The sequence below is a fragment of the Cherax quadricarinatus genome, chromosome 87, assembly GCF_038502225.1.
Source record: "Cherax quadricarinatus isolate ZL_2023a chromosome 87, ASM3850222v1, whole genome shotgun sequence".
NCBI classification, from domain to species: Eukaryota; Metazoa; Arthropoda; class Malacostraca; order Decapoda; family Parastacidae; genus Cherax; species Cherax quadricarinatus.
In genome coordinates this window covers 14,651,400-14,666,890 of record NC_091378.1, presented here as the reverse complement: position 1 = coordinate 14,666,890, position 15,491 = coordinate 14,651,400, and the positions used below count along the sequence as shown (strand labels likewise).

Below are 15,491 nucleotides of genomic sequence, written 5' to 3'. Positions count from 1 at the left end.
TTCTCTTGGAGGATTCTGTTCTGCACTGTTTCTGTTCTGAAAATCAGCTTGATTGGTCATTTTCTCCCCTTCAGGTACCCCCCTATTCTCTGAAAATTTACAATCTCGTCCATGTCTTCTTTACCTATTTCTGTGATGATGTTCTCAATCTTCTTTCTTTCTGCCTACCGTCTTTCAGTGTGTGTCCTTTCCTCTTTCTCCTGAAGCCCATGGATAAACACTGATTTTGCACTTTCCTCCTCCCATTGCCTTTCCCTCTGTGACTCTGGCTCCTGTCTGTACATGATCATTTTCTCCCTTGTTTTTTCCAGTGGCTCTTGGTAGCATGGTTGTGCCTCTGCATTTGACCTATCACCCTCTCCATCTGCACCCAGCTGCTCTCCCCTTTCACTCTTTGGCCCTTCTTGGCAGGCTGATATGACCTTAGCATAATTCATATCTCTTCCTGTTTGACCTCTCAGCTACATATGCTGTGTCATCTCTGGTCAATGCCCCTGTAACTCGCTTCAGCCTGTTTACCTCATCTTCTAGGACCCTTATTCTAGCAACTGCAGTTTCGATTTGTGCCTCCCAATTCTTCTTCTCCTTCTCCAACCTCTTTTCCAATTTCACAGAAAGCTCTGTCATTTTTTTCAGAAAACTCTCCTAATTTTCACTCTGGCTCTTGTTCCATCCTTTTCCACTGCTCCTCCATCCACTCCTCCTTACCAGAACCCTTCTCATCTGATCTCTGGTTCCTTCCACTCCACACCATTTTTTCTTTTTTTCCTTCTTTTTTCTCTTTTCTTCCCTTTCTTTTTTCTTTTTTTTCTTTTTTTAGGAAGAGAAAAGAGAGAGAGAGAAGGAAAGGTAGAAAGAAAGAGGGGGAGAGTGAGAAGGGAAAAGGGAGAGAGAGAGAGAGAAGAGAGGGGTGAGAGAGGGCAAAGAGAGGGGGAGAGAGAGGGGGGAGAGACAGGGGAGAAGGGGAGAGAGGGGGAGAGATGGGAGAGAGGGGAGAGTGATAGGTAGATAGGTAGAGAGATAGAGAAATAGGTAGAGAGATAGGTAGAGATAGGTAGAGAGATAGGTAGAGAGAGAGGGGGAGGTTAGTGGATATTGGAGTGTTAGAGGGAGTGATGGAGGGTTATCGGGTCAGTTTACAGGAAGTTGTGAAATCCTGTGTGTGTGTGTGTGCATGTGTACTACAGCTTTTACAAGTGCCTGATCGCTTACTCCTGTGTGTGTGTGTGTGTGTGTGTGTGTGTGTGTGTTTGTGTAAGCAAGTCCTTATTACCGACGTATGTACTACATATGAACCTGATTGCTTGGTTCCCACTGTGCACTGTCTTGTGTGCTTAAAATTATGTTCAATTCTGTAACACTAGGCCTCACCTACTGTGTGTGTATACCTATGTGGAGAGCTGCATGTCCACACTAGCTACCTCTCATTAACTGCTTTACTCCCCTACACCTCAGTTAAGTCTATTAAATGTTAGTAAGTGCTGCTTATTCTAATTCTGATAGCTCCAGGAGAGTGACCCCTAGTTTCCAGCTAGAGACTGGTACTGTTGACCCCATGCAACTCAACTAGGTGAATATTACGTGCGGCTGGCAGTGGTGCTGAAGTATCATGTTGCTGGTCCATCCAGTACCTGGGTCCCATGTAGTTGAAGATGCTTGATGCTTCTCAGTAAATTTTTTTTTACTACCTTCCTGTAGGCACTGTAGTCACTAGTTCATCTAACTTTTTCACTGCACTCACCATATTTACTGACACATCTATACTTATCTCTCATCTCCCTGGTCTTGAGTCACACTTATTCTTCAAATATAGTTGTGTGGCACAACTATTTAGTCCTGGTACACAACCGATTCCCCTTCCTTGATCCAGGCCGGCACTTAACACTTGGTACTATTATCTATGTTTTCTCTTCTGTGATCACATATATTTCCTTTTTGCGGCATTTAAGTTATTATATGCACTCTTATGCTTGCACACGCCTATATCCAAAACTCTATTTCCTATGGTACAGTCAGAAACTACCGCCAATCAGAAAAAAGAAATGTCACTAAGAAATCACTGAAAAAAGAAATGTCACTAAGAAATCACTGAAAAAAGAAATGTCACTAAGAAATCACTGAAAAAAGAAATGTCTCAACACTTGCAAATGTCTCTATACATTGATGGTGGAGGCGCTAAGGCAGGGTAGTGGTGGAGGTAGTGGTGGTTGAGTCTCGTGGGCAGGCGGCGATCTCCACTCGGCGATTTCTCGGAGTATTCACATTTACATCGATGATAGACACACACAGAAGGCTTTTACGCTGGCGCTCAGGGACAAAGGAAGAATCTTGCGTCTTGACCCCATATGCAGTCCGTAAAATGAAGTGCTAGGCACCAATATAAGGGTGAAAAACAATGGTGGTGGGTAGGTGTGAGTGACTAGGCCGACTGGATAAGCAGCATAACTCGGGTGCTCCGGGTACACCCACACTTGGCATGAGAATATTCTAAGCCAGGCTGGCTTAAAACACACCACAAAATACCACAACACCACAGGGATGGTTTAAGAACTCAGGATGGCTTAGAACTGGGAGTACAAAGCGATGGTGAAGGCTGGAACTCATGTGGCTTGTCTGAGTACTGAGGGTTAGTTGGTGGCTTGAACACTTCACACAAGCTGGCTTGAGAACTTGTAATGATGAGCACAGCAGGGTGGAAAGCTAGCTAGCAGGTTAGGCTAGGATTGGGTCAGGCTAGTGGCTTAGAGGTTGACTGCCCTCCCACAGACTGGCTTGGCGGCTTGACTTAATTTGCAAACCTGGGTCAACCCCTCAGAAGTAATGCAAATAAGCAGATAAAACACTAAAACACAGAGTGACCAGGAAGCAGTGGTGGGTGGCTGTCTTAGTATGTGAAGCTTCACTCAGCTCGGCAGGCCACCATGCGGACATCACACACAATGTCTGTCGGCTGATGGAAGTTAATCTCCATTCATCTGCATAAATATAAAATTTACATGCTCATCACTGTCACCATTTGTTGAGAGAGTTCATGGAGATATAATGGTTGGAGATAAACACACTTGTTGGGTTGTAACACTTATATTAGCAGTGAGAGGGGAGTCCAGCCTGCCTGTAACTGACTGTAGGTCTATTCAAGGACTGAGGAAGAGACAGCACATCTCACGCTCACATGCGTCATCACGTGACGTCACACATGCTAGCCACTAAGTTTAGCAAGGGGTCGACTATATAAAACATAAGGATGGTACTATGATACTCAGATAGCTATACAACATAAGTAGGGGATCAGCACCTATGCTGACATTGTGTGTGCACTCACCTAATTGTGGTTGCAGGGGTCGGGACTCGGCTCCTGGCCCCGCCTCTTCACTGATCGCTACTAGGTCCCCCCTCTCTCTGCTGCCTGAGCTTTGTCATACCTCGTCTTAAAGCTATGTATGGTTCCTCCCTCCACTACATCCCTTGCTAGGCTATTCCACTTCCTGACGACTCTATGACTGAAGAAATACTTCCTAACATCCCTGTGGCTCGTCTGAGTCTTCAGCTTCCAGTTGTGACCCCTTGTTTCTGTGTCCCCTCTCTGGAATAACCTGTCTCTGTCCTCCTTATGTGTGTGTGTGTGTGTGTGTTACCTTCAATAGAATTAATGTCTTTGTATAGACATATGGACAATGTTTACTGTGTCTATTATGATCTATTAGTCATAAGTTTTAGCTTGCCTGAAATACTCAATATAGCTCCTGGGCTTTCCATAGGTTCTCCCATGTCATTCAGTCTTGTAAAACATTGTAGAGTATCGTGTGGAACTAAATGTTTGTTTGCTTGTTTCGTTTGTTTATAGAAAAGTTATCCAGGTAAGTAGTCTTCCTTGATCCCTACATAAATATTACCAGGCCCGGTGGCCTGGTGGCTAAAGCTCCCGCTTCACACATGGAGGGCCCGGGTTCGATTCCCGGCGGGTGGAAACATTTCGACACGTTTCCTTACACCTGTTGTCCTGTTCACCTAGCAGCAAATAGGTACCTGGGTGTTAGTCGACTGGTGTGGGTCGCATCCTGGGGGACAAGATCAAGGACCCCAATGGAAATAAGTTAGACAGTCCTCGATGACGCACTGACTTTCTTGGGTTATCCTGGGTGGCTAACCCCCCGGGGTTAAAAATCCGAACGAAATCTTATCTTATCTTCCTATTCCAGTAATATGTCCTGAATCCTAAAAGCACCTTTCTGTACTCTGATCTAAGACAAATATTTGCCTGCTCTTTGCTCAGGGTAATACTGCTCAGAATCTCCCTTGAAGGTTTAGGTCTTTCTGTGACGAAAATAACCAAAATAATAATAACAATAACACACAACACATAAATAACCCAATCATAGGAGTCTGATACATGTGACGATGTTTCGGTCCGACTTGGCCCACACTACGGTATGGGTGGGGTTAGAATCCATGGTGAGCGAGTGGTAAGACTCCAGGTCAGTGCGTAAACCAATGGACCAGCTGGTTACAATAAGATTCACCCAACTAAGTATATTTATACACCATGGGGAGGTTAGCATGGGCCACGACTCTGACGATAAATGAAAGTTTGTACACCTGAATCTCTCACAAGCGCGGCTGTGGTGAACTCTAGCTCAAGTCCCCTCAATACCTGGAGTTTTGCGACTAATCACTATCGGTTCAAACCCCACCCGTTCCATGGTTTGTTGGCAAACATGTTATTACTATTTTGTGAATCATGATAACATTGAAAAACAAAAACATCACACATGAACAAGGTTCTTCATGTGCTTCTTACTCTCCTACATACCATTAGATGACTCTTACGAGTTTAGTGCTTCCTTTTCTGATTAAATAACTATATTCTACATAACTCACGAAATCGTAATGACACGATTGCAAACAAACCATACCCTGGCTGGGATTGAACTCGCGGTCAGAGAGTCTCGAAACTCCAGCCCGTCGCGTTAGCCACGCGACGGGCTGGAGTTTTGAGACTCTCTGACCGCGGGTTCAGTCCCAGCCGGGGTATGGTTTATATTTTACATAACCTGTTAATTTTCACTTGCTCCAGGATGAACCAAAACATTGTATGAGGATTTATTCTTAGTTTGTTAAATTAGACACATGTGCAATATTTGGGTTTCTTTGCTGAGGAAACGTTTCGCCACACAGTGGCTTCATCAGTCCATACAAAGGAGAATCTCGGAGGGGCCCCAGAAGTGACTTTAATCGACATTGCTTAAAAATTTTGGGTCTACTGTATATGGAGTTACTAAGTGCCGCCCAGAACAGTTCAAGCTTCAGGGATCAAGGCCAACATATTTACAAATCATAAAATTCTGGCAAAATTCTGGCAACATGTTGATGCAATCAGCTTGTTTCTATCATATTTCTATGTTTTTTTTTTTTTTTTTTGGAAAAATGTAATTTTTATGTTTTTGCTGTCATCAAGAGTTGGCAATTAGTGTTTTTATTTTTTTTTACTCCAGAAATTACTGATTATTCCATTCTAAACAAGTTCTGTGAGAACTAAAGTGAAGAGCACAGAGTTGTTGCAGCTCACTTGCCTCTGGGTTATCAACAATGATAGGGGTTTGCAACACGGTTACTCTGGGTTATCAACAATGATAGGGGTTTGCAACACGCTCACTCTGGGTTATCAACAATGATAGGGGTTTGCAACACGGTTACTCTGGGTTATCAACAATGATAGGGGTTTGCAACACGCTCACTCTGGGTTATCAACAATGATAGGGGTTTGCAACACGGTTACTCTGGGTTATCAACAATGATAGGGGTTTGCAACACGCTCACTCTGGGTTATCAACAATGATAGGGGTTTGCAACACGGTTACTCTGGGTTATCAACAATGATAGGGGTTTGCAACACGCTCACTCTGGGTTATCAACAATGATAGGGGTTTGCAACACGGTTACTCTGGGTTATCAACAATGATAGGGGTTTGCAACACGCTCACTCTGGGTTATCAACAATGATAGGGGTTTGCAACACGGTTACTCTGGGTTATCAACAATGATAGGGGTTTGCAACACGCTCACTCTGGGTTATCAACAATGATAGGGGTTTGCAACACGCTCACTCTGGGTTATCAACAATGATAGGGGTTTGCAACACGGTTACTCTGGGTTATCAACAATAATAGGGGTTTGCAACACGCTCACTCTGGGTTATCAACAATGATAGGGGTTTGCAACACGGTTACTCTGGGTTATCAACAATAATAGGGGTTTGCAACACGCTCACTCTGGGTTATCAACAATGATAGGGGTTTGCAACACGGTTACTCTGGGTTATCAACAATAATAGGGGTTTGCAACACGCTCACTCTGGGTTATCAACAATGATAGGGGTTTGCAACACGGTTACTCTGGGTTATCAACAATGATAGGGGTTTGCAACACGGTTACTCTGGGTTATCAACAATAATAGGGGTTTGCAACACGGTTACTCTGGGTTATCAACAATGATAGGGGTTTGCAACACGGTTACTCTGGGTTATCAACAATGATAGGGGTTTGCAACACGCTCACTCTGGGTTATCAACAATGATAGGGGTTTGCAACACGGTTACTCTGGGTTATCAACAATGATAGGGGTTTGCAACACGGTTACTCTGGGTTATCAACAATGATAGGGGTTTGCAACACGGTTACTCTGGGTTATCAACAATGATAGGGGTTTGCAACACGCTCACTCTGGGTTATCAACAATGATAGGGGTTTGCAACACGGTTACTCTGGGTTATCAACAATGATAGGGGTTTGCAACACGGTTACTCTGGGTTATCAACAATGATAGGGGTTTGCAACACGCTCACTCTGGGTTATCAACAATGATAGGGGTTTGCAACACGGTTACTCTGGGTTATCAACAATGATAGGGGTTTGCAACACGGTTACTCTGGGTTATCAACAATGATAGGGGTTTGCAACACGGTTACTCTGGGTTATCAACAATGATAGGGGTTTGCAACACGGTTACTCTGGGTTATCAACAATGATAATGGTTTGCAACACGGTTACTCTGGGTTATCAACAATAATAGGGGTTTGCAACACGGTTACTCTGGGTTATCAACAATGATAGGGGTTTGCAACACGGTTACTCTGGGTTATCAACAATGATAGGAGTTTGCAACACGCTCACTCTGGGTTATCAACAATGATAGGGGTTTGCAACACGGTTACTCTGGGTTATCAACAATGATAGGGGTTTGCAACACGGTTACTCTGGGTTATCAACAATGATAGGGGTTTGCAACACCGTTACTCTGGGTTATCAACAATGATAGGGGTTTGCAACACGCTCACTCTGGGTTATCAACAATTATAGGGGTTTGCAACACGGTTACTCTGGGTTATCAACAATGATAGGGGTTTGCAACACGGTTACTCTGGGTTATCAACAATGATAGGGGTTTGCAACACGCTCACTCTGGGTTAACAATGATAGGGGTTTGCAACACGCTCACTCTGGGTTATCAACAATGATAGGGGTTTGCAACACGCTCACTCTGGGTTATCAACAATGATAGGGGTTTGCAACACGCTCACTCTGGGTTATCAACAATGATAGGGGTTCGCAACACGCTCAGATTTGGTGTTTCATCTCCACAGAGTTTTATAGAAACAAAAGCTTGGGTAACTCAGGAATAAGTTATTGACATTTGTTGCTCTTATTTTCAAAGCGTAATAATAGGAGTGTTACGATTTTTTCAGACAATATTGATGAATGATGGTTCTATTTAGTATTCAAAGATGTTTTGCAATATGTTTTACCATTTTGTTTTTATTGACTCTTATTCTCACAAAAAATGCCCCCCCCACACAAAAATAAAAAAAATTCAAAAATTTTTATAATGCAATCTATTGACATTTCTCGTAAAAAAGTTTGACCTCTAGATAATCTAACTCTCTATCTTTCATCTGATGTTGACTAGAACATTGTACAACTTGCCAATTTTGTAGATTAGGGAGGGATTTATAAATACAATTTTGCAATATCTTGCAACTTTGCAACAAGACGTCCATGCAAACATGTGTATAGGATGCAAACTGCTCCTTAACAACAGCACAACGTTACACTTGAAATTGGACCACACAAAAAATAAAATACGATTTTTTGTATATAGTGCCCTTCAGGGGCCCCAAAAATGTAGGTCCTCCACTGTACATGATGCTGGTCAAGGTCTCGTGATTCAAGGAAATGGAGTTACCCTTCCAATCATTGGAACAAGTCTGATTGCTTCCAGTTCCCCAGGTGCTCCTCCATAAATATAATAATGATAATTATATCTGAAGTAGGAATGTCATCGCACTTCTGGCAAGACAGCAGTTTAAATAAGCGATTCGAATTTTTCAAATTCAAATTCAAATTTATTTGTACATGATACATTGTATATACAGGAATAAGTGACACATGTAAGCTTGCAGAAAGCTTATGGTTATGCACAGCATTTCTGGTAAGCTTAAGCCTAACTAATACTACACGGACAGTAAGCTATACATGTATGTTTTAAGGGACATTAATTGTATACAAATAATATTGAGTATATAATGAATGTATATGAAAGTAGATTAAATATCATTGAACTTGATTATAAGGAAAAAAATATGTTTTTTTTCTCTATAGTGGGAGACAACCATTGAGGCAGAAAAACACAGATCTCTCTTCTGTACATGTGGCCTAATTTGTAATAGATAAGTCACATATACCAGAGAGAAGCTTATAATGCCCTTTCAGTCTAACTTTGACCATTTACAAGACACACTGACACACCTTCGTGTATTAGTGACACTTATAAATGTCCAAGTAAATGGTCATAAGCTACTCTCTCCTATACCTGGAGAAAGTTTCGGGGGTCAACGCCCCCGCGGCCCAGTTTGTGACCAGGCTACATGATGGATCAGGGCCTGATCAACCAGGCTATTACTGTTGGCCACACGTAAACCGACGTATAAACTACATCCCGGCTAGTCAGGTACTGACTATGTGCCGGTCAAGTGCTTTCTTCAAGACAGCCAGGGGTCTACTGGTAATCCCTCTTATGTATGCTGGGAGGCAGTTGAACAGTCTTGGGCCCCTGACACTTATTGTGTTGTCTCTTATCGTGCTAGTGGCACCCCTGCTTCATAGGGGGAATGTTGCATTGCCTGCCAAATATTTTGCTCTCATTGGAAGTGATTTTCGTGTGCAAGTTTGGTACTAATCCCTCTAGGATTTTAAGTGTATAATCATGTATCTCTACCGCCTGCATTCTAGAGAGTACAGGTCTTGGAAATTCAACCGTTACCTGTATTTAGGTGTTTCATCGCAGTTATGTGTGTGCCGTGAAGGTTCCCTATATTTTCTTGGTCAGCAATTTCACCTGCTTTGAAAGGTGCTGTTAGTGTGCAGCAATATTCCAGCCCAGATAGAGCAAACGACCTGAAGACTGTCATCATGGGCTTGGCATCCTTAGTTTTGAAGGTTCTCATTATCCATCTTGTCATTTTTCCAGCAGATGCGACTGATACAATGTTGTCTTTGAAAGTGAGATCCTCTGACATTATCTGTAGTGTACCTGGAGAGGGTTCCGGGGGTCAACGTCCCCGTTGCCCGGTCTGTGACCAGGCCTTATGGTAGATCAGGGCCTGATCAACCACGCTGATATTGTTGGCCGCACGCAACCCGACCTATGAACCACAGCCCGGCTGGTTAGGTAATGACTTCAAGTACCTGTCTAGTGCCTTCTTGAAGACAGCCAAGGGTCTATTGGTAATCCCCCTTATATATGCTGTGAAACAGTTAAACAGTCTTGGGCCCCTGACACTTATTTTGTCTCTTATTGTGCTAGTGGCACCCCAGCTTTTCATTGGGGGGATGTTGCATCGTCTGCCAAGTCATTTGCTTCCATTGGGAGTGATTTTCCAAGTGTATATAATCTCGTATCTCTCCCGCCTGCGTTCTAGGGAGTACAGCTTTAAGAACTTAAAGCGTTCGCGGCATTTGAGGTGTTTTATCGCAGTTAGGTGTGCCGTGAAGGTTCTCTTTACATTTTCTAGATGAGAAATTTCACCTGCCTTGAAAGATGCTGTTAGTATGCAGCAGTATTCCAGTCTATATAGAACAAGCGTCCTGAAGAGTGTCAACATGGACTTGGCATCTTTAGTTTTCAAGGTTCTCATTATCAATCCTGTCATTTTTCTAGCAGAAGCCGTTGATACAATGTTATTGTCTTTGAAGGTGAGATCCTTTGACATGATCACTCCCAAGTCTTTTACATTAGTTTCTCGCTCTATTGTGTGGTTGGAATTGAAGATTGGAAGATTGAATTTCATATTGTTCTCTGCGGCCCATTTCAAGATTTATTTGATGTCAGTCTGGAATCTTGCGGTGTCTTCAATGGAAGACACTGTCATGCAAATTCCGGTGTCGTCTGCAAAGGAAGACACAATGCTGTGGCTTATATCCCTGTCTATGTCAGATATAAGGATGAGGAACAGGATGGGAGCGAGTACTGTGCCTTATGGAAGAGAGCTTTTAACAGTAGCCACCTCAGACTTTACTCTGTTCTGTTTTTAGGAAATTATAGATCCATCTACCAACTTTTCCTGTTATTCCTTTGTCACGCATTTTGTGCACTATTTCACCATGATCACACTTGTTAAAGGCTTTTTCAAAGTCTTTGTATACTACATCTGCGTTTTGTTTGTCTTCTAGAGCATACAGACCCTTGTCAAAGTTGTTCAGTAGCTGGGATAGGTTGGAACGACCTGCTCTAAACCCATGTTGCTCTAGGTTGTGTAACTGATGGGTATCTAGGTGGTTGGCGATCTTGCTTCTTAGAACCCTTTCAAAGATTTTTATAATATATGTTATCGCTATCGGTATGTAGTTCTTTGCTATGTTTGTTGTTTTAGCAGTTGTGGGATGACCCCTGTTTTAGTGCTCCGTCTCCACAAAATGTTAAAAGCAAATGATAGGGCCTTCTTGTAGTTCTTAATGAACACGGATTCTACTAGTCTGGGCCTGAGCCATTGTGCGTGGACATGCAATTTATCACCTTTTCAAAGTTATGTGGTGTTAGGATAATATCTGATAGGTCTGAATCTACCAAATTGTGAGTCTTGCTCATAAAAATTTCATTTAGGTCTTCGACTCTTATTCTGGTAAGTGGCTCTCTAAATACTGAGTCATACTTGGATTTGAGCAACTCATTTCCTTGCTATCAATCTGTATAAGACCCATCTCGTCTAAGTGGAGGCCCAATACTGGATATTGTTCTCTACTTAGATTTAGCATAAGAAAAGAAACGTTTTTGGATTTCTTTCAATTTCATTAATGTCTAATAGTTGTTCCCACGATGTTTGCTATTTCTCTGACCAGTGCCTCCCTTCGTATTACAGATATATTGACTTCTTTTAGCTGCTCTGTTATTCTTCGCCTTTGTTAGAGAATATTTCATCCAGTGTATTCTCCAATCTTGTTGCCTCTTTTATTTGCTGCTTTAAGGTGAATTTGGTAGAGAGATTTAATGGCTCATGTGTGTGCTAATTTTCATCTGAGCTGCCCCTTGGTGTTAGCTCTGCTAAAGCATTATCTGCTACATTCCTCCATTTTAGGTGCCTTAGGTTGAAATCTTCCATGAGTAAGTGTTTAGGGCAGGAGCTGGAAGATTTTCCAGGTAGAGGTCGATTATGAAAAGCTTTTCCTGGAATTGTTGGAAAGTTGCATCTGGAGGCTTGTGTGCAACCACAGTGACAAGGTTTCAGTTCTCGATCATTACTACCAAAATATCAACATCATTTGAGGTGTTTAGTAGTTTTCAGCATATGACTCTGTGATATACAGGCCAACCCCTTCCCCCCCCCCCATTTTGCCTGTTCACTCTGTCGCATCTGTATAGGTTATAGGTTGTAACCCGGGATCCATATTTCATTGTGATCCTTTATGTGGGTCTCTGTGAAAACTGCAAACATTGCGTTTGACTCTGTAAGCAGTCCACGGATGATAGGTATTTTGTTGTTCGTTGCTGACTTTTGACCCTGTATATTTTCAAGGATGAATGTACTCATACTGATGGCTTGTGGGAGGAAGCTATTTTTCCTGGCAGGTTATTTGTTTATTATCCCAGCCATATGATTGTACCTCTTTGTTCTAGTGTACAATAATAAAATTCACACACCAAATTTGTCACCAGGTCGACGTCAGTGTCTGGGCGAGTCTTTGGCCAGGATGGAGTTGTTTATCTTCTCAGCAGCACTGCTCCAGAACTTCACCTTCTCTCCACCAACCTCGAAAGTGATTGACCTGTCTCCTCGAGCATTTCTACTCGCTCAGTTTCCAAAATTTCAAGATATTGTCATTACTATCAGGAAGTAGTAGAGTAGTATACTAAAATTAGTTTGATATCTTTGTTATGCACCCCATAACCAACCTGTGAATGGTAATACTATTTTAACTTTAAGGTTGCCCACAATGTTTTGCATAAAGTAATTATGTTAGTCACCCCATTTGTATAATATACAGGGAGGCCTCGCTTATACAGCAGGTTAGGTTCTGGGCTAATGCTGTAAAGCAAAAATTGCTGTAAAGTGAAACAGCCTTTTTTTTCAATTTCAAATACATAAAAAAGCTTGATAACATGTTTACACTACCATATATTAAGTGAGCAATAGAGCTAGGCCTATAGAATGCATATACAGTCCACACATTACTTGAATATTTTTGTACTTAGCCTATAATGAGTGGTAATATATTTATTGTAGACAGCCTGAATAAGTGAAGAACTGAAAATCGCTGTATTAGCAAAATGCCGTAAAACAAAGTGCTGTAAAGTGGGGCCAGCCTGTACTGTTTTTTATTTTATTAATAAGACATCGGCCGTTTCCTACACAGGCAATCTGATCTAGAAATAAGAAGAAACACTTTCATCATTATTCACTACATCACTGTCTGGCCAGAGGCGTACCTACGCTACATTTAAAACACTGCAACATATCAACACCCATCCTTCAGACTTTTTTTTGGGTTATCCTAGATAATTCACACATGTTAAATTATGTATGATAATTGTACATATATGTACCTATACCTAAATAAAGTTGTAGGATGTGAGGTATACCTTGTTTGGACTACATACAAACTGAAGCACATCTATTACACTGGTCTGCATTTATTCATGGTTACAATCTTACATATTCTTGGGCTGCTGATAGTAAATATCTAAACCATTTTGCTCTATCTTGTAAGGATTTTGAATAAAATATAAATTAATAAAAATGATAAATGTGAATTTTAATAAAAAGTTAATTAAAAGTAGTCAAGTAATTATGATAAAGCACATTTTGTTAGTTACAAGAACATATGAATTACAAATCAACGTGAATCAAATCATTTTATTAAAAACATATTGAATCAAAGGAAGGAGGAGACCAGCAGTAATCCGCCATTATGCTGACGTTCCATTTGCCCTGGTATCGAGTTTCCATGGTGCAAATATCCTGATGGAACTGCTCTCTTTGTTCCTCACTGTAGTCCTCACAATTGTTGGGAAAATAGACAAGATATGAGTGCAAAAATTACATCTTCACACTCATTCTAGACAAAAGTTGTTGGAAACTTGAAATCAGGTCTTGGATCATATTTTCATACTTGGGGAGCGTGTGTTTCCCAGGAAGTTGTGGACAATCTGCTTGAAAGAAAACTAGGCATTCACCTCGACACCTGCTAATGCTTCATCAAAATGCTTGTCCTTCATCAATTCTCGAATATGAGGGCCAACAAAGATTCCTGCCTTTAGTTTGCCTTCACTAATACGAGGAAACTTTGCCTTCACGTACTTGAAAGCAGTTCCATTCTTGTTCAAGGCCTTCACAAAATTTGTCATAAGTCCTAATTTGATGTGGAGTGGTGGCAGCAGAATTTTCTTGGGTTGTGATTTCCCGGTAAGAAGTTGGTTCTTGGTGGCCAGTCTTTTTGCTCATAGTGCTGGCTGTCTGCCCTACTATCCCAAAGACACAGAAACAGGGATACTTGGTGTATCCGCCTTGAAGACTTAGTAGGACAGCAATAATTTTTAAATTACCACAAATGAGAAAATTGTAATTCTTTTAGTATTTGATTGCAAATATTAGTGTCTTCATATTTACCTAAGTTTCTGGCATTTGGACATTATGGCCAATTAGCACAGATGCAACTGTTGCCATTGTTGAGAAGTACAGCCTTTAAGGGGGTGATGAACGTTTTTTTTTTTTTTTCCTTTTGTTTAATTTCAATTTAATTTTTTACTGTGAATTGAGCAGCAGTTGAAACCTACACACTGTGTTTTTAGTGACTTTTTCCTTAAAGTTAGATAGGAAAAAATAAACTGTGTTGTATTCTTTAGAGTTTAAACTTTCCCGCTACAACAAAATTTGTAAGACATGATATGAAAGATAAAGACATAAATAATATAATTACACATCTTGAAAATGTCAGTAGATTGCATAAAATATTTTCAAGTTAGTGTTTTTTTTTTGGGGGGGGTAATCAATAAAAAGAAGATGGTAAGGAATATCGCAGTTCCTTTGTGTATTTCTGCATAACCATCATTCCTCAATAAGCTGTCCAAAAATCATGACAATCCGTCCAGCAGTTATTGATAATTGTGGCTAAAAACGCCAATAACTTATTCCTGAGATCAACTTTATTTTTTTTTTAATGTGTGAAACTTGATGGTTACCGCGGTTACCACTGCCAAATGCCTGGTACACCACATCTGTCTTCGGCGACCCTCGGGCCACCGGGGTTCTAGTGGTGTGTGTGGTCAGTAGTCGACTCACAAGGTGCCAACTAGTACATTTGGATAGAAACAATCATAAAAATCGTAATTTTTGGAGTAATAAAAAAAAATTGTCATCATGTCTTCTTGATGACAGCAGGAACAAAAAAAATAAAATTTTTAGACAAACACACTTAGAAATATGATAGAAACAAGCTGACTGCATCAACATGTTGCCAGAATTATGCACTATTTTTTGGTAAGCAAACATGTTTTTCCATAATTTTTCAATTTCAATGTACGTTTTAAATTCTAAAATAAACCTTATCTTCATGCTAAAAAAAAATAAAGTTTCATAACTTTTTTGACATATTGGAAGATGTCGGTCTTGTTGCCCACATAAATCTAAAAATATTTTGGATAGTTCAGACAGATGAACGCTACCTTGTAAAGCAATCATTCTCCTATGTTTGTTGTGAAAATCAAGTCAATTCAATCATAAATAAAGATGCTTTCCCCCTAAATAGGTAAATAACTTACTTTCGAGATATAGGCCGAAGCGCGCGGCACCCCAGGTGCCCGGGAAATATTTTTTTTCCCCGAAAAATTCGCCTTATTTTACACTTTTTCCGCGACCTACGAGTGTTTATTACAGTTAACCATTGTAAATCCGTTTTCTCTCATCACTGATGAGAGAGGTCGGACCCTCTCTTCACCTTCAGGG

The 15,491-nt window shown here is 41.1% G+C and overlaps 1 protein-coding gene across 2 annotated transcripts in view; it reads left to right on the top strand.

The window, feature by feature from the left end:
* LOC128703751 (cytochrome P450 2L1) overlaps positions 1–14,385 on the top strand; it is a 148,784-nt gene extending 134,399 nt beyond the window's left edge. For both annotated transcript variants that reach the window (XM_070103762.1, XM_070103763.1), the window contains one exon: positions 12,206–14,385. In XM_070103762.1, the coding sequence (XP_069959863.1) occupies positions 12,206–12,387 (182 nt within the window). In that variant the 3' untranslated portion in view covers positions 12,388–14,385. The remainder of the gene's footprint in view (positions 1–12,205) is intronic.
* The last annotated feature ends 1,106 nt before the right edge of the window (positions 14,386–15,491 follow it).